Raw genomic sequence first — 19,936 nt, forward strand, 5'->3', positions numbered from 1 at the left:
AGACTTTAAAGTTCTGATGCTGGCCTATAAAGCTCTGAATGGTTTAGGACCAAAATAGGACCAAAATACATCAATGACCTCCTGACCCAGTATGAACCATCCAGATCCCTCAGGTCATCTGGATCCGGTCTTTTATCAGTTCCCAGAGTCAGAACCAGACACGGAGAAGCTGCATTCAGCTTTTATGCTCCTTATATCTGGAACAAACTCCCAGAAAGCCTCAGATCAGCTGAAACACTCAGTTTATTTAAATCCAGGTTGAAGACTCACCTGTTCTCAGCTGCATTTGAATAAAGCACCAAATCCACACTTTAAGCTTAAATTTCAAAACTTACATTTAACTACTGATTTTATCTACTGTTCTGATTTTATCTGTTTTGATTTTATATACTGTTGTTTGTTTGTTTGTTAATTAGTTAGTTAGTTTATTTGCTTGTTTTAATCAATTTTAAATCATGTTTTTATTTGTTCTTGTTTCTAATGTCTCTGTAAAGCACTTTGAATCACCTTGTTGTTGAATTGTGCTATACAAATAAACTTGCCTTGCCTTGCCTTGCCTTGCCTTCAAGCTCGACACAGCTGCATTTTGCAGTACTTCTGGGCTTATAATTAAGATTTTAAATGCAGCATATTTACTACTGATTGAGTATTTTCTGCACTGTGGCATTGGCTCATCCTCACTGCTGTTCCAACAAATAGCACATTTTCAAATACATTTTGTCTCCAGTGAATATGAAAAAAAAAACAAACCCTTACTTCTGTGACCTGCTGTTCGAGCTATTTTAATTTAATCTCCCAGATTCACGGATTTGATTAAATATGCTCTATTATTATTATTATTATTATTATTACTATTATTATTATTACTATTATTATTAGTAGTAGTATTAGCATTAGTACTAGTATTATTATTTTGTTAAAATTTTGAAGAACTTTGTAAACCCCTCCACCTATTTTGTCCTTTGTAATTACACTGGTGTTACCCATATAACTGACACTATATAGAAAAGATTGACAGTGTGCAATAATAAACAATGATAAATAAAATGATAACTGAATGTCACTGTTTAAATTTACTTGCGGACAATATCTATTAAAAAATAAATTTCAAGATAATAAATTATTGCTGTCACATTATAATAAAGCTTTAAAAGGGATTACGTTCTCACGTCACTTCCGGTTGTCGTAAGACAGTAGTAGAAAAAAAATCTGTTTGCCATGAATATCAGCTAGCTAGCCACCGACAGCTGTTAGTACACTTGAGTAAAATCATCCATGTCAAGGCAAAAGAGGGAATATCGAAGTCTTGTGCTGCTTCTGTGTACAAATAGGGGCACACCTTCCTGCCTCCAAGCCTACTGTGAATCGGTAAGCAGCTCGCATTTAGGATACCTTGCTAACGAGCTAGCCGCCGCTAGCTGCTTGCCTCGCTAACGCTAAGTGATGATCTATTCGACTCGGAGCTGATATTAACGTGTGCACCGGCTAGTGTGCAGCAGCAGCGTGGCCCTTATCTAGCTCATCGGTCGCATGCATTGCTATGCCAGCAGTCTGCTGCAGTTATACAGCCAACATCGATGGCTAACACTAGAGGTTATTATCGTTAACCATGTAGCTACCGTTAGCATATCGCTCTGTGTGACTGTCTGCTGAGGGGGTGTTGAATTTAAGCACTCTTGTCCACCCGTTTCAAGGGTATCTAAATAACCTTAATCTCCCCCTGAGAGGTTAGGAGCTACAGTCCACACCTGAAGTTAAATATTTCATATTTACTTAAGATTATGGGTCGTGTGCAATGATGTCAACAACAGCAGACAAATAATGGGTTGTCACATACTTTCCACAAAGCTGATCTCATCCTCATACGATTCCAGGATGCTATTGACTTTTATAATTGTATATGACCTAAATGTAATCCAAAGCAGCGGCGACTGTTTTAGACTGAGACTCATAAAGCGGCCACGCCTTTGTAACTGTATATTGCCATGTATAATTTTGTCGTGTTGCGCGACGCAAAACCATTTTAAACATTTCTTTCTTTCTTCATCTTCTTCTTTTTCTTCCTAAAAAAAAAAAAAAGATCCAGCTGGCTCAGTGACAAGACCAGAGGACGTTGGCACCATTGTGTGCCAGTAGATTTCAAGATACTGGGATTTTTGAATCCAGGTACGTCCATAACAGGACATAGCAGGGTTTCCCCAAGGCAGCTGGTTAGCAGAGGTGGTTAAACTATTTGTGTGTAGCCATCCACCCAAAACCGAATTTTTTATTCACTTTGAAAAACACTCTTCACCAATCAGTCTGTTTAAATTAACTTATAGTTCTTTTGGCATCACATCTCATCTTCAGTGTAGTTAGCAGATGGCAGTTTAAATCTTTGCCTCACTGATTAAATATTTTTCCTTTGCTGAATGATGTGATACCACTACTCTTCTCATAAGCTAAATCATCTTTCCATCCATCTTTTACTTATCCAAATTAAGGTTGGTGGGGTGTGGGTGGCTGGAGCTAGTCCAGATAAGAGGCAGGGTACACCCTGGACAGGTTACCAATTTTTGCAGGGTTATTGCATAGAGACAGAACAACCATTCGCTAATCACTAATTAATCTGACCCCATTCATGACTTTGGCATGTGGGAGGAAGCTGGAGTACCTGGAGAACCCACAAAGACATAGAAATAACATGTAAAGGAAAGACAACAGTTCTATCAACTGCACCATTGTAGCGTTGTAAGCTTAATCAGCCAAACAATAATAAATATGTAAAAAAAAAAAAAAAATTTTAAACAAAGAAAGAAACTGTGGGAAACCCTGTTGTGAACTAGTGGTTAAAGGCTTTGCTTGTAGCATGTTGTTTTTGTTCTGTTTTTCCTGACTCCTAATTATTCTGTCTGCTATATCTGTATTTCCACCAGAAGATGAACGGTCTGTCCATACGAGAGCTATGCTGCCTCTTCTGCTGCCCCCCATGCCCAAGCCGCATTGCAGCCAAACTGGCTTTCCTCCCCCCAGAGCCCACCTATGCTCTTCTCCCTGACCCAGATCCAGTTTCTGGGGCTGGAGCGGCATCTGGGTCCACGTCTGCGACTGGTCTCCCTTCTCTCGGAGCCCCTGGACTTCGCTCTCGACTCAGCACTGCTAGCGGAGGTGACAGAGGAGGCGGCGGCGGTGGTGTTGGAGGTGGTGGCGGTGGTGGAGGAGGAGGTGGTGGTAGCAGCAGTGGCAGTGGTGGTGGCAGCAGTGTTGGGAGTGAGGGCAGGTGGAAGCTGCATCTCACAGAGAGAGCAGAGTTCCAGTATTCACAGAGAGAGCTGGACGTGACGGATGTATTCCTGACCAGATCTAGCCGAGGAAACAGGGTTGGATGCATGTACATTCGCTGTGCCCCAAATGCCAGGTGAGAGGCACAGCAGCACCTGGAAACCATGAGACATTTTTTGGATAAGTGGATCACAACCTTGTGTGTCTGTATTTAGAATGCAGTTGTTTGTGGGATTTCACACCAACCCTGGGCCGCACAACTCGCTGCCTAACTTCCTTTTTTCCAATTTTTCTGCTTTGTCCCTCAGGTTCACTGTTCTGTTTTCCCACGGTAATGCAGTAGACCTGGGCCAGATGAGCAGTTTCTACATCGGATTAGGGACCCGCATCAACTGCAACATCTTCTCTTATGATTACTCAGGCTACGGCGTTAGCACTGGCAAGCCTTCTGAGAAGAACTTATATGCTGACATTGATGCTGCCTGGCACGCCCTGCGCTCAAGGTAAGAAGGCCCAAATTCAGTCCTTGGTGGGTCCAAACCTAATGGGCAGCAAGCATGAAATGCCATTTAAGTTTTTAAGGGCCACTTACATCACTGACTGGTAACTTTTTGAAAAAAACAAAACCCAAATAAACAAAAAAAACATTTGGTTGGCTCATGAAAGCTTTTTCCCTGCTGACCACAGTGGCTTCTCTCTGTCGTTCAGCCAGTATAGTCACAGCTAAACAGTGGCTCGCAGTCAAACAGTAGGATGACATACTGTGCTCTACGTGAAGTGGTGCATCTAATATTCTTCTTTCTTACTTGTCCCTCTTGTTTATCTGCTGCCATCATAGTTAATGAGCCTAATGTTGGTAGAAAATTAACATTTCCAGATGGCACCGCAGAGGACGCTGAACAAATAAAACAAGATTCTGGTTTATTTCAACATTTTATTTTTGTGCTTTTCATTGTGGCTTATGCCACGTATGTTTGTGCTTTTCAACAAGTTTTCCCCCAAACTTTTTTACATGCATGAATCCCTTTTATTTTTATTTATTTTTTTCTTGTTCACGCGAATCATTTTCTTTTCTTTCCCCATCCTGCCAGCTGGCCTAATCACCCTGCCAACTGTGCAAACTGTGAGTGTAACTAGCAATTACAGCAAACAGTAAACAGATTAACTACTGTAACTCAAGCTTATGTGTGCAAGCATAAAAAAAACGCTTTAACTTTGCACAGCGTGTTCTCTCTTTAATATTCAGGGGTGGAAGAAAACCGTTCAGAGCACGAGTCTGAAAATTAGCGTTTATCTGGACATGAGAAGTTTCACACTTGTACACTGTGCTCAACATATTTCTGTGTTCAGTGTTTGCACTTGCATAGCATTTGTTAACCTGAGGTAATGTGGTTCCTCTTCACCCACTCTCACACCTGATGGCGACTGTGCGGGATCAGGACAAACTTGCAGTCAGTGTTTTGTCTTGTGGAGGAGCTGGGAATAAAACCACCAACTCTCTGATTAGGGGACAGGCTGTGTCACTTATTGCCAAAATTTATTGTGAAACGTGAATTTTTGTGTCTCAGGTACGGCATCAGCCCTGAGAATATCATCCTGTACGGACAGAGCATCGGCACGGTGCCTACAGTCGATTTGGCATCGCGGTTTGAGTGTGCTGCTGTGGTCCTCCACTCTCCTCTCACCTCCGGCATGAGGGTTGCCTTCCCCGACACTAAGAAAACATATTGCTTTGATGCTTTTCCAAAGTAAGTTCACTTCCCAAGACTGCAAACCTGAAGACTGTCGATTTGATTACTTGGAAGTCATTTAGAATTAAGTGAATTATTACAGTTTAATTAAGTGAAAAGGAAACATGACTAGCGTCTCAGTTCTTTTCTGAAGCAGAATTAGTCCATCTGTATGTTCTAACTTCTTAACAGTGTTGATTGTTGCAATAGAGCGATAGTTTGAGACATCATATTTTAAATTCAGTTCATTTAAAAGGTACAGAGCATGTGTTAATGAACATATCGATATAAATATGCCTGGATTAGCCACAAAGCTACTTTTATATATAGTCCCTTGCAGGATATTAATACTTTATTTCTAAATGGTGATGTATAGCAGTGTGATGTGGTCTGTTGAAGATATTTTCATAGACTTGATAGGACTGCTTGGAAAAAGCAGATGCACAGGGGGTTTTATTTATTATTTTGTTAATGTTCATTTTAAATCCTCGTACTTGCTCATTGCTCTGTAAATGTTTTTTTTTAATGAAAGATTGGAAAATTGTACTGTTTTACAACCAAATCGAATGATACAGAGTTTAACCATGTTTCGATTGTTGCTGAAATTATTAGCATTTAGATAGATTGCAGAGAAACCTTCAGAATGACCACATGCTGTTCTTTGTTACAGAAGAAATTAAAAATCTTATAGAACCACCGGTTTCAAATGCAGATCCTCAAAAAAGAAAAAGAGATTAGATGTAAAATCAATCTGCATGCCATAAGACGTGCTGAGACAAATGCATTACAATGGGACAGAGAAATTGATTCCGTTCTCTGCATTTTCTGTAAATATTCTTCCAGCATCGAGAAGGTGTCAAAGATCCCATCTCCAGTGCTTATCATTCACGGTACAGAGGACGAGGTGATCGACTTCTCCCACGGCCTGGCTCTGTTCGAGCGCTGTCCCAAGGCCGTGGAGCCGCTCTGGGTGGAGGGAGCGGGCCACAACGACATTGAGCTTTACAGTCAGTACCTGGAGAGGCTACGACGCTTTATTAACCAGGACCTGGCTGCACAGCATGCCTGAGAAACACACAGCCTCTCTGTGTTTGTATGAATGAGACTGTGTGTGTGTATTTGTGAATACGTGGGGGGGTGGGTGGATATAGGCATGTTTGCATAGAAATATGGGTGAAGGGAGGGGGGGGCTCTAAAGGGGTTGTGTGATTTTTGGTCACATCTGTGTGTCTTGAAGCAGCACACCTTCAGGTTAAACACAAACACAAACTATGTTCTGTTTCCTGTTTTAAAGGTTAGAACATTTTTAATAAGGATAGATGACACTACAGTAGATAAAGAAACAACCTCACAGGTGCAGTTTTTAATGAGGGAAGAGTTTGATTTGCAGCTTTAAAATGTCTTCACCTGGTTCACGGTGTGCGTTGTCGCAAAAAAAAGGCATACAGATGTAATGGTGAAGTGTCTGGTGGTGAATGTGTGTGCTAACACTGTGAGTGTTGCTTGTATAGTCATACCCCCATGGACCTATGACACCTGAATAATGTGTTCACACGTTTGTGTGTGGGTGAGCGCTGATAGAAATGAAGGACATCCTGATGACTTGGACATCTGAGAGTGGAGGAGGCTTATGGAGATTTATCAGATATTGGTGTTTTTTTGTTTGTTTTGTTTTCTGTGTCTGTATGTATGAAGAATACCTCCACAGCTTGACCAGTTCTCTCTCCTGTGGACAAACACTGGTCAAGCACGTGCACCCTTCCTCCTCCCCTCCTTGTTTACTGTTAATGAACATCCATCTGACTGCCAGGGCATTTACCAAGTTGTCCAGCAAACACTACCCTCCTCCTTTTTTGTGTGGTTTTGGGGGTCCATCTCCTGTCCTTTGGTGTCAGTTATGGTGGAAATGCAAGGGACAAGCCTGGAGTACTGTCACAGTGTTATGGCTCTTAGGTGTCTCATACATTTCTTTTCTTATTTTGTCTCCAAAAAGATCAAAGAATGGTGAGCCTCCCTGTTATTTCCCGGCTGTTTTGACTGTCTGCAGAATTGCAGCTACATGCCACAGGGAACTATTTTAATTTCTTTTTTTTCATGTATAGTTTGACATTTTTCATACTCATTAATAAGTGGTTGAAATGGAAATAAGCCTGTCAGAAGGCACATTAACAATACTGCTATAGAAAAGCAGGTCTACTCAGTATTTCTCACCTCGCATTTTAACAGAAATCTGTTGCCCATCAGGTACTAATGAATGACGTTAAGAGGTTGGAGTGCATGGGTTTGGCAAGATTTAAGGAAAGGTTTGGCAATTTGGGACACACATACAATTGTCCCAGAAGGTGACTGCACCCAGAAAAGAAGTTGTCCAGCCTGTAACACCCCATAAAACAACTGCATGTCACATACAAAGGGTTATATAGTAAGGTTTATAGTGGCTGCTGAGTGGATTTTGTCACCTTTGCTTAGAGCCAGGCTGGCTTCCCCTCCACTTTTCCAGTCTTACTTGTAAGCTGGTAATTGCTGGTTGTCGCTTCACATATATATACACAGGTGTGTCATTCATCTCATGTGACTTCCAGCAACAACAACGACAAAAAAAGAAGCAAATATGCACATTTAGCAGATGTCAGATTGTACATTTTAAGCCTGGAGTGCAGCTGTTGAGAAGGTTGTGAATAATTGTAGTTTCTTCTGGTGAATTGTGGAGATTGATGCTCTGGTTGGATTCAGAGGCTCTAAAGGAATAAGGAGACAAAATAGCTGCTCATTTCCCCCTAAACCATAAGATGTTATGTTCATTTTATTCTGAATTACCGTGCTTCATTAGAAGTGTACTGAGAATTTGTAGTCTTACAGCACAAGTTGATTTCGATGTCTTGTTACCGTAGCACTCATCACCAGGGTTAGTCAGCCTCCGCACATTTTAAAAAAAAAATTTTGTAGCGTGTTTTTGTTGTTGTTTTATTTCTCGTCATGATTGTAATGTGTTTGTTTTAGAATGGGCCATGGGTTGTTTCAGAACCACGCATGTTAATGGTAAAGGCTAACAGTGCGATTCGGATCAGGTTGCCGTGAAGGGAGATCATGTCTACTAGCTCTGGTTTAACCTCCGTGGCCCTAAATGTACAGGAGCTCTTTTATGGGTGGCAGCACGCTTCATGTGTGACACAAGCCATATTTGAGCCTCTCACTGTTGGTGTGGTGCAGGTTCCACCACACACACAGACACACACACACATACACACACCTTTGCACATCATCACACACATACACACACCCGCACACACACACATACTGTCTCATACAGTATATTTACACATTTATATATCTATCAGATCAAGCATGACGAAAGCAGGTCTTAAGTTCAGCACTATTGTACAAAGTATCCAAAGTGTAATAAGGGTATAAAATGTAAGTTTCTGTGTCTTCTTCATTACTATAGAGTGTGTTCTAAAGGCCAGCATCAAAGATACAAGAGTCCTGTTTGGACTAACAGGCCCTGAAAAAAAAGCATGAGAAGGTGCCTACTGCACAGCAGACCCGCCGGTGTCAGTGATAGCAGCTGCGTTTTGTCAAAGGGAACATTTACTGAACTAGCACTGATCTGATTACTTCATTTTGGGAGTACCAGTGGGGCTTGGTAAGCAGCGGAGCAGAATTACTGAACACCACTCAACTTCCTGTTAATTGTTTTTAAACTGGGGAATATTCCCGGTTTCATCTTGTGGCTTTTTTTTTTTTTTTTTTTTTTCTGTCTGATATTTGAATAACGGAAAACTGCTACCTTCTCGAACCAGGGATCTGAACTGTCGGATGAATTTGAGAGTTATTTATTTCCTCTCTCTCTCTCTCTAGAAGTAAACAGTGTCTTTGAGTTTTTCGTTGACAGATCGAGTTATCAGGGAATCCTCTGTATCCACATCTCACTCATGGGGTCAAAGAAACTGTGTGGAAACCTACCGTTTTATTGATGCACCACTATAGTTGATGTACATTGTATCCTCTGGCCTTGAATGTTTATTGATGTGGTGGGGGTTCGCGGGTGGGGTGGGGCGGGGGTAACAGTGGGGAAAAAACCGAAACTGTATGCATGTCTGTTGTGTTTTGCGGAGCAAATGAGGGGGTGGTTCATTATCTATCGTGTAGTCTGCGGGAGGGTAAAGCTGAACTCACGGCATTGAAACATTGAAGCGCTTTTTAAAAATGAAAAAAAAAAATGGGACATTTGAATTTTTTTATCGCTGATACTAACTGATGTGTTGTTGAGTTTTGTGCTAGAGTGGGGCAGTGGCAGGCGGGCGGGCGGGTGGGGCTAGATAATATTAGTGGACTGTTTATATGGTTACTGTACTTACCTATTCTATTCTTTGTATTATGATTTGTAATTTTATGTTGCTTTTTTTGAACTGAGAATATGATGTAATGAAATTAATTCATGGGACTGAATCTTGACCTTTTTATGGACAACAAAATAAAATCACTTATTTACAAAAAGATACAATTGGTAGGGTTGATTTTAGACAGTCATTGCATTTTTCCAAAGTCAATAAGTTAATAGGTTGGAGTACAAGACCTGAGAGGCAGCGTTTGAAAAATTACAGTACATATTGACATAAAGATTTGAAAGACATGTAGAGCTTTAAATAAAAATAGCATGTAATATAATTTATATTGCATTTGCACTTTATCTAAAACTTATGTACCTAAATATAGTTTGACACATATAAGGTACTGCGCAAGAGTCTCGAGCTGTCCCTCAGTTCTTTATATTTTGCTTCCAAGCAGTCAGACTCTCATTGAACCTTTTCTTGAGAAATAATTCTCCAGGCTTTCTCAAAGTCTTTGGACGTTTTCAGTCTGGCCCTTGTCCCTGGCCATTTTCAATTTGTTCTTATCTCTAAGAAAATGCCAACAATAACACAGTTTAACTAGCATAAAATAGTTTTTTGGGGGGTACAAGGTGATTCTCAAAGAACTATTAGCCAAAAATCACAGCATATCTCTGCATGGTGTGCAGTGTGCTTTTAAAGATTTGTAGGAAACTGACAAGTGTCAGGCCTAAAAAAAAAACTATTGATGAGCAGTTGAAACTCTGCCCTTAATAAACAGCAGAGAGCTGACCTGGACCTGATCAGAAATGGTCTCAGTGGAAGGATGGCTGTCAAGAAGCTGTTCTTAATGAAGAGAAATGGAGAAAAGGCTGAGTTATGGCAAATTACATGCAGAAAAATGCATTTTAGAAAGTGTCTGATTGCTACAGCATCGTTTTTCAGCCCGACAATGATCCCAAACACACTACCATTGCAGGAAAAGCAAACCTGTACAGAAAAACTAACAATGAAACACTATCAGTCATGGATTGGCCTCAACATTATTGAAGCAGTGCAGGAACATCTTGACAGAACAAAACACAAGGCAGCCAATATCCAAAGAAGAGCTTTGAATGTCCTTCAAGAAGCCTGGAGAACTATTCCTGAAGACTACTTAAATTAATTACAAGAAAGCTGCCTGTGTTGAAGAATAAAGGTGATCATAACAAATATTGATTTTAACCCTTGTTAGAATTCTGTCGTTGCCTTTCCATTTATATTAGCAAATTCAAATAAATTGCATAAACTTTCCATTTTCCTGCCAAAATAGAAAGAAACAAAAGGTGGTTGGAGACTTTTGCACAGTACTGTTTACTACATACAATTTATGAAGGGTTGGGCATGAGTCATGGAGCAGTCAAGGAAAACACTGGCCAAAATGTGCACAAGCCCTGTATGAAATAAGTTTAATGATGGGACTAATGAACCACTCACTGACTGTGTTTAAATATCAGAGCCTCAAGTCGGTGTGAAAGTGCAGTGAGTGCAACTGAAACAAATCTCATCTCTCGTCTGCGTTTAATGGAAGCGACTGCCCTCTGCTGGCTAATTCTTGTCATTACCAGCCTTCTTCTAAAGCATGCCTACGGATTCCAGCAGTTCATGAGCGCAATATGGGGCCCTAAATTAATTCTTTAACATCAATTTAAATCAAGTAACAAATTGCTTCATTTATACTCTTCTTCATCTTCAGTTTGTTGTCAATGTTGCAGATTGTGTTGATTCCAGGAAAAAAAAAAGAAAAAAAGAAAAAGGACAGCCAACTACTGCTAGCTGAGCTCAGCCGTTTATCAGCCAGCAAATAAACATGGCTTCAGCAGACTGCCTCCATATGGCTCCATGCAGGAGAGCCTCCCCTCACTTTCTGATCAGTCAGCAGAGAATCAATGTGCTCCTAACAGAAAATATTGTCCTCCATCGGTCATCCACGTCGTTCACCACATGTGGCCTCGATTCAGACACACCAATGCTGACCTCCGCCCTCTGTAGAACATCGTGCTACCACAGGAGCTCCATGTCTACTCAGTGTGTGTGCAATACTGAACATTTCTTTGGACAAACAACAGCAGAACAATGGTACAGTATGTACAAAAAGGATCATAGCAGTCAAAGATCTCAGCCAACAGCTATGTTTCCTGGTACCTGGTTAAAATAAAACAAGGAGCAAGCATGAGACAGAGAGCAGTGGTGGGGCATGTACTAATCTTTTAATAAAGTAAAGTGGCAATCTTACTATATGAAAATGCAAATGAAACTCCCATGTGCTTGAAATGGTATGTAATAAAAAAATACTGAAAATGTAAAAAAGTCTTTAACTGCTTCAGGTTGACTCTAATTATAGATGCAAGCCGGTTAAAGTGGAGATAATTTGAACTTAAAATGCGAGGTAGCTCAGCATCTAATTATGCCTCGTATGGCGTAATGACATGTTTTCCATGAACAAATCGACATCTAAACACAGCCTCACAAAATCAGAGCAAAAATAAAAAAGCTGAATATTTTCCTCTAAAACTAGAGGACAGTATCGATACATTTTGAGTATTTTGCCCATGTAACTTATTACATCCATTCCCATTACTAAAACAATTTAACTACAATGAGATTCAGGCGTATTTTCCAGCCTGTTGCAAAGCATCATTTCACTGCCTACAGTTTAAAATGCATAATCCCGAGTGGGTGTGATTCTCCTTGGAAGCCTATTCTTTTCCTTGTGTTATTGTTAAGAACCAGTAAAACTGGTCTCCAAAAAAAAAGTCTCCAAAAACCGGTTTGAGACACCCCCCCCTTCCTCAACAGATTTCTTTTTGTGGCTTCCCCTTTGCGTGCATGTGTCAACTCACTCTCTGTGATGTGAAGACCAGTCAGTCAAAGCTCCCAAAGAGTTCAGCTGCTCCTGCAGCGCTAAAATCCTTAGCCCGATGTATCCGGACACCAACAGGAGCAACACCAGCCTACAAACACCCACAGTAAAGTCTTGAATGTGTGTTGTGCAGGAAGAACTACAGCCTGAGAGTCTAGGATGAGTACATGTTGTACAGGACTAACAGCAGGATATCAGAGACTTGGATCTGTGTGCAGCCTTGATAACATTTCCACAACCAAGGTTTAGATATTTGTCTTTCCTGGAGAGTTTGCAGCCATTCCAGTAAATCAGTATGAGAAAAAAAAGCATGCCAAGATCCAGTAGATGTGTGAGTGCTTTTGCAGTTTTATACCTCAAAAATATGAATTTTGGTCTGCTGAAAAATTCTACATAAAGCAATAGCTCATGGTCCTTTTTTCCCTTCAAACCTTCAGTGTTTTAGGATGTACAGTCAGTTTCAGTCAAACTCACAGCTGTGACTAGAATCGTGTTGTCATGGACCCTGGGTTTTGTGTTTTTATGTGATTTCTTCTGATTTGAGAAGTGATTCATGTTTAATTATTTATAGTTTCCTGCTTTTACCCCCTGAAAGTTGATTCTGTTTATCTGGACATAACGTTTTCAGTGGGAGAAACGTTTCATCACTCATCCAAGTGACGTCTACAGTCTCTGCTGACTGCAGGTTTCCCCAACCCCAACCACTGATCAAAGACCTTGAGCAGTGGTTGCTGATCAGTGGTCATGACAATTTGCATATTAATGATCAAGAAGCTGACCTCACAGCCTAATGTTCCTTCAGTGGTGCTAGTTTCAGTCATTGTGCAAATGTACTGTTTATAAGATTGGGGAAACCTGCTGAGAGTACAGAAGTCACTTGGATGAGCGACGAAATGTTTCTCCCACCAAAAATGTTACGTCCAGATGAACAGAATCAACTTTTTTTGGATTTCCTTACCTGGATGATTGAGCATGCATCAAGAAAACTTTTCCCTTTAGTTCCTAGTTAACCTAGATGACCTAGTTGACCTAGATGACCTAGATGACCTAGTTGACCTAGTTGACCTAGATGACCTCGGACTAATTAGTTCCTTTTTTGTGTTCCCATCATGTTCCTTCAGTCTTGTCTGTATGTTTGTCTTTTTGTTTCACTTTAATCTGATCTCCCTGTACAGTTTTGTCTCTTGTTTCCTGTTGTATTTTGCTCATCTTATTTCTCTGTGTCATGTTTCACGTTTTACTTCCTTTGTCTTGTTTTGTTGATTAGTTTCAGCTGCCCTCCCACCTGTTTCCGCTCCCCTCATTATTATAGTTAACTAAATATAGAGGAAATATCCTGGGTTTTATTATCTGTTAGTTCGGTAAAAATTTTAATACGGCTTTCCTGATGAGACGTTGATTGATGCCTTTATTGAGACAAGACCGTGAGGGAATTGCTTTTAAAACGTTCCGTGTCTTTATTGTAATACCTACACTGATTTTCCTAAATCTTGCCTCTGACATATGTCACTCATACAAGATAAAACTAAGACTGAAATGGATAAAAACTACACTAAGGGTAAACATTTAAAAAGAATAAAAGAAATAACTGAAAGGTGAAAATCTACGCTGGAAACTAAACTGAAATAAAAACAAAAAGTCAAAATCAAAGAAAAATAAAAGCTAATTAGAAAATGTGAACTTATAATAACTCTGGTCGGAGTCCCTGGATGTTGTGTTTCCTTACCCTGTGTTGTCCCTAAAGATCTTTTTGCACTCTTGTGTATTACCAGCGATAAAGCCGATTTTTGAATTTATTCCTGTTTCCCTGAGTCCTGCGTTCAGGTCCACAATCTGCCTTCCACATAGCTGGTCTATAACACAGAAGCTGGGTGAAGGCGCCGTCTTTAAATTTCTAATCTCCTTCCACATCGTTACTGTTGAGATGACCCTAATGGTACATCATGTTTTCTTCCTTCTACAAAGAAACTGCTCACTACAGATTTCAAGCAGTATTTATCTATGAATCTGAAAACTATACTCACAGCACCATGTAGATGTGGAAGACAACACTGAGAGTCTTAAGTTCTGGCAGTTGTGCAATGAACCTCCAAATCCACAGTCCAGCTGACATAGACCAAAAAAACAAATAAAAAAAATTAATACTTGTTCTACAATCACACGACTCTGTATGGCCGCAACATGTGTGTGTTTGTATTTGAATACACACCGCTGTCTTCTTCATCTATTATGCTGTTTTGACGAGTGGAGTTGGCTGTGCTGGGGCCTGAAAAGACATTAAGACAAGTAAGCTCAGCAATTAAACCCCTTAATGTAATTTTTTCAAATAGAAAAGTGAACTTTAACAGTTAAAGTCAAAACCATTAAGCGGTGATGATCACCCATCAGTGCTCTTTAGTGTCTTTCCTTTACCTTCACTGGACGTCTGAAGAAAGCTGGTATCAAGAGAGTCACTGCTCGGAAAATCTACACGGTCGTCCAAACTGGAAAAACTGGAGAATTGCTGACAAAGAGAGAGATGCCATAAGATAATTTATCACTACGCAGTATGGCAAGATAGTCGCTAAGCTGCTACAAGATTCCTGCAGCTGCTGAGCGTCAAACCTACCGGATTGTGAGCTTCGTTCTCTGCAACGGCCAGATGAGGGCTGCTGTTTACAGCCTCCGCCTGTTCGAAACAAATGAAAAACAAGTTCAGAAAAAAACAACAGCTCGTGTTAGCCTGAGAAATGATGCCTGCACCTGCATGTGTGTCCGGGGAGCAGCAGCAGTACCTGCGCATATGAGCACACACTTTGGAGGAGTTTGTAACACTTCTCACGGTTTCTCAAAGACACAAACGAGTACTGAGGGAGAGAAAACAAACAAGCAGAGGAAAGGCTTAAATCTCAGTGTTTCCCCAGAAAGTTAATCTGCAATGTTAGCTCGACAAGCTGTCAGGCTCACTGCAGGAGGCCCGATCACAGTTAACACACTGTCCATCATTTCCTTTTACCAGCTGCTAAACCAACCGGTACATTTGTGTCAAGTCAAGAATGAACACTTATTTTTGGAGATCTCGTCATTTGTAAATAAATGAATGCTACCAGATGCTACATTGTGCTGCTGGTTTCTAAATGAATTTTGCGCGTACACAGTAGACAAAGTAAAACACATATTAAGGAACACATAATACACAGTATAAAAGGTAAAAACTACACAACAAGCAGTCTGAGAAAACAAATGTCCACCAAGGCAGCTCACTCACTGAGCAGCGTTTACTTCTAAGGGAATAATATAGATTTTTCTGTACATTCATCTTGTTTTCTTTGTTCTTTTTAAACATACTTTAAGAATTTTGTAGTGCAGACTTCTGTTAATTGGCCTGTTTCAACCTATTTTAATTATTTTCATTGTTTTTTTTATTTATTTGGAAACACTACATGTGTAATATTTGTTTTATTGTTTAGTAAAAAAAAATTACCCATTAATTACCAAATATAAAGTGAAAAAAGTTTTGTATTTAAACGGTTATAACCTGTTATTCTAATGTACGTAAGAAAGTCATAATAAAATTATGTCCTTGGTGGATGTAAGCCAAATTTTAAATGACTGTTAGCATGACCTCAGTCTACACCTCTACAGAGTTTGATCAGAATTAATTCAGAATTTTTTGAGCTATCGTGTTTACAGACAGAATGACATGCACGCATGCAAAATGCTAACACAAGCATAACCTGTGTGGTGGAGGTAACCAAAACCTCCCGATCATCCATGCTTACACGAATCAACTTAGCTGAACTCAAAAGTATCCAGTTAAAAAATTATGTTTTCAGTTTTTTGAGGCCCTGCGATAAACTGGCGACCTGTTTGAGGTGTACCCCGCCTCTCGCCCTGTGGTAGCTGGGCGACCCTGATAAGGATAAGTGGAAGAAAAGTGCTGGATGGAGTTCTTTGAGTTGTAGGTAAGAAGTTCAACAATAAAGAAAGGTTTCTGCTTTCACAACTATAATTCCCTTTAGATGTAAACTTCGTCATTGAGGCCAGAAACCCTGACAGGGTTCCCCGTGATACTGAGCACCAAAGCAGCCAGCTTATTAGAGAGCAACTTAAGTTTCTGATAGCTTTTGATTTAAATACTTAACCGCAGAACTACACTTTACATCTGTAATGCAAAGACTCAACTGCTACTTTTAAAGGTGTGTGCTGACCTTCTCTTCAGCAGTCTGTATAGAAAGCATAGACAGGGCTGAGCCATGTTTCTTCACATCCTTTATGCTGGAAACAGGAATCACCACCTGCAATGTATGAATGGTAATGAGTATGGTTTTCTTTAGAAACTTACAGAGCTCATTACAGTAAAATGACATGCCAAACGTTCACAAAGTGAAACAAGCAGAAACAAACCCCAGAGCAAGTTGCTGTGTCGTTCTCTCTTCAGGTATGATAAATGCTAAAAATCCTAGTGAAATACCAGGATTTGGACTTGTAATGCTGACTGCTCCTCTGTATCTTTATCTAGAAAATCCAAATGATCTCCCTTTGATTGTAATTTTGCAGCTGGGAAAGTCCAAGTACTGCAGCTCCTGCCATCACATTTCAGTGTGTGGCGTAAGTTTGAGTTACCTTGGTGTCTTTGAGCAGCACAGATGAGTAGAAACACACATGGTTCTGAGAAACAAAGAGTTTTCCGTGATACAGCACTTCCTTCTGCAGGGAACACGTGAAAGCTGCAACAGATACACACAGTTCGAAGGCATTAGGTCACTGTTTCTAAGGTGATACCCACACAACACCAGAGCCATGACTGCTGAAACATTTACTGAAGCGTTTCGGCCGTGCAGTCACCCCAGACCGCTTGGAAAACAAAGCATTAAGTGGCACTTCATCTGGCAGCAAAGACATCGGGGACACTCTGCGAAGCCATTTCCATAATCAATATTCGCAAATGAGTTACAACCTCTGGACCTCAGCTCAGCTCACCGTGTGCCAGGCTGTCCCACACAGGAATCTCTGGAAACAGCTTGTTGAAGCTTTTATTGTGCTTGAAGTACTGCAGGGAATAAAGAAACAAAAGGTTTTCATTCAGACTTGTTTCAGATACAGAAGAAGAAGAATCAGGTTTGTTAACTGACTTCGAGACCTGCACTCAGCATCAGTATACAAACTTTTGAGCTGCCAAGCTTGTCATCAAACATTTACTTATTTAAACCCTCCAGCAGTTAGAATTTGCTTTGTCTCTGAATACCTGGTAAATGGCCAATAACCAGCCTGCATTGAACTCTAGTTTAGATCACTCGTGGCTCTAAATTGTCTACTTCCTCATTCATGTAGTTGATAACCATGTGTATCTGATGTTACATTGTAAAGCTTTCCCATCTGGGATGTCCGAAAATGCTACGAGAAACTAGCTTGAAACTCAGCCCTGAAGCAAGAAGATAAATAACAACCTAAAGGTAACCACAAAGCCCCTTAAATCCAAGTAGAGTGTCATATTCAGGTAGGTTTCTTGCATTCACTTTGTCACATTGCTTTCATGTTGGAACATAATGCATTGCCACTGTGAAAACATGATTCATGGCCGCCTCAGTTCCTGTGCTGTGAATAAAAGGGAACAAGAAGGAGCAGGGTAAAGGGAAGCAGGCTTACGTGATCATCTGATCGCTGAAGATTCTCCTCTGCTATGGTCTGCTCTCTGATGACACAAAGGCACAATAGTAACACAAATGAGATAAGGATGTTTTCAGGGAGATATCTGACAGTCTGTGCAGCTTTAACATTTTAAACCATCCAATACTTAGTAAATACCCCCCCAACCCTGTGTAGTGATGAAGGAAGACTCTACCTCAGGGCCATGTTGGAGTCAAGGCTGTGATTTAGTTGGCCCTCCAGTTGTACTGCGTCCAGCATCGTGCTCTGTTTATTTTTCTTTGTACTAGATCTAAAACTGCTTCTTCTCGTGCCAAAAATATCACTTCCTTCCACGATACTGTCCCAAGAGACCAGGATATAAATGTCAGACTGATGATCCAGCTTTTATATTACCCACAGACACACGCTATCAATATAGAACACCAAAAAGGTAATGAAATCACAGCAAAATAGAAATTAATGCATTTCTCCCTGATGGATGGGTGCCAGCTCCTGCGTGGCGATGGGGAAAATGTTACAATCTTCAGCTATTTTGTTTGCATCAGTCACAGAATGACTTTTCACAACGATGAATGGAGCTCATCAACAGGTACAAGAAAGATCTGTTCGCCATCAAAGCACTCTTGAACATTAACAAGGTACAAGAAAATAATATGCTGTTCCTACACTCTCTTCCAAGTCCTTGAGCAGCCTTTTAAGCACCAGCTGTGCCAACTTTCTGACTGTCTGCCTCGCAGACCGGTGGTTAGTCTGCTGTCTCCGGGCAACTGACTTGGCTCTCCGGAGGATGGTTTTACTTTTGCAAAAGCAGCCGCCACAAAGCCCGAGCACAATGAAAAACTGTACTCTACAGCTGGTATTTAGAGTGGCTTTTTGTTTTTACACTGCACGCTTAAAAAGTCAATATCACTGTCAACCGATAAAACATGTACATTAGGCACAAAGGAGGAAATGTGATAAGATAAACACTCACCCAGAGCTGTCCAGTGAGAATTTCCTGTTTTTCAGAGTCATGATGGAACATAAACAATTCCGGCTCACGCACACACAAAGTCATACACTCGAATACATAGTGTAACTGTATAACTTTATGTCTGTAATCCACGTTTACTGGCTCTGTGCAGGGCTTTGCTTCTCTTGTATTTCCTGGAAATGACTCTAAATCACCAAGGGCCAGGTGAACACAGATGAGAGAAAAAACAAAGGACAAAGACAGCCTCCTGACGGCTGCCTTTTAATGTTAACCAATTAGCTGTGAGAGGTGGAGCTTTGCATAACAAAACCAATCAGTGAAGGAAGGAGGAAAATCTACACTGATGCAGAGTTTGCTCCTCATAGGAAGATCTTTCTATGGGCGGCACTGTCTATGTTCACCCTTTGACTTAGAGACACACCTTCTAGACCCACACGCATCAGCACACACAATGAGAAGGTATGCAGAGACAACCGTCATGAGATTTAGATATGACAGTAACATTGTTGTCTGTCATGCAAAACCTTCAGCCTGCATAGATTAATATCACATGGAAAGAATGACGGACACACAGCAGAGGATAGCGTGACATGACATATTTTTATGTAAATATTGCATCACTGTACAGACAGTAGCTTAAAAAAGATACTGCCAACCGCCAGTGCTACCACTTTTGAAATCCTACGATGCTTACTTTTTGTGTTATTACATTTACAGGATTTTCCCAAAAAATGGACTTCTGAACTTTAGGACACTGAGATTCAAACTTGTCTGAGATTTTAGTAGATACGCCTATGGTATCAATTTGAAAATCTTACACCGCCACGTTCTCCAGTTATTGCATTCACAAGATTTTCTGAAAACCTGCCCTTTAACCTTAAGGCCAAGGTGTGCAAGGTGTCCAAAACTTGTCCAAGATTTTTGGTAAGAGAATTTTGAAAAATGTGAAAATCCTAGGTAACTTTCTTTTTAAATTATTGCATTCAGACGATTTTCAGAAAAGAGATTTGAAGATTTTTAGTCGATCCAGTCGATCCACCCATCGTATAAATACCGCAAAAAATTTCCAGGCCTATCTACATTAAAATGTTATTGGCCTTACTTTTTT

The 19,936-nt window shown here is 40.5% G+C and overlaps 2 protein-coding genes across 4 annotated transcripts; one reads left to right on the forward strand and one right to left on the reverse strand.

Moving 5' to 3' along the window:
• Positions 1-1,191: 1,191 nt before the first annotated feature.
• LOC146553783 (alpha/beta hydrolase domain-containing protein 17A-like) lies at positions 1,192-6,125 on the forward strand. Of its 2 annotated transcripts, XM_085255259.1 has the most exons (6): positions 1,210-1,368; positions 2,081-2,166; positions 2,916-3,397; positions 3,570-3,764; positions 4,830-5,009; positions 5,835-6,125. In XM_085255259.1, exons 3-6 carry the CDS (start codon positions 2,919-2,921, stop codon positions 6,058-6,060), a joined length of 1,080 nt encoding a protein of 359 aa, XP_085111385.1. In that variant the 5' UTR covers positions 1,210-1,368; positions 2,081-2,166; positions 2,916-2,918; the 3' UTR covers positions 6,061-6,125. The 2 variants fall into 2 exon arrangements, with proteins under 2 accessions (XP_085111386.1, XP_085111385.1); XM_085255260.1 differs by lacking the exon at positions 2,081-2,166 and having other exon boundaries at positions 1,192-1,368.
• A 3,206-nt stretch (positions 6,126-9,331) lies between these two features.
• LOC146553784 (GRAM domain-containing protein 2A-like) lies at positions 9,332-19,046 on the reverse strand. Of its 2 annotated transcripts, XM_085254911.1 has the most exons (13): positions 18,829-19,046; positions 18,049-18,192; positions 17,853-17,898; positions 17,187-17,256; positions 16,830-16,933; positions 16,415-16,501; positions 14,999-15,070; positions 14,833-14,892; positions 14,637-14,727; positions 14,434-14,490; positions 14,249-14,330; positions 12,205-12,315; positions 9,332-11,506 (listed from the first exon to the last, which is right to left on the reverse strand). In XM_085254911.1, exons 1-13 carry the CDS (start codon positions 18,867-18,869, stop codon positions 11,491-11,493), a joined length of 981 nt encoding a protein of 326 aa, XP_085111037.1. In that variant the 5' UTR covers positions 18,870-19,046; the 3' UTR covers positions 9,332-11,490. The 2 variants fall into 2 exon arrangements, with proteins under 2 accessions (XP_085111037.1, XP_085111038.1); XM_085254912.1 differs by lacking the exon at positions 9,332-11,506 and having other exon boundaries at positions 12,201-12,315.
• Positions 19,047-19,936: the final 890 nt, after the last annotated feature.

This window comes from Mchenga conophoros, linkage group LG18, assembly GCF_057382185.1.
Source record: "Mchenga conophoros isolate Kocher_MC1m ecotype Shallow Benthic linkage group LG18, M_conophoros_male_GT1.1, whole genome shotgun sequence".
Taxonomy (NCBI): domain Eukaryota; kingdom Metazoa; phylum Chordata; class Actinopteri; order Cichliformes; family Cichlidae; genus Mchenga; species Mchenga conophoros.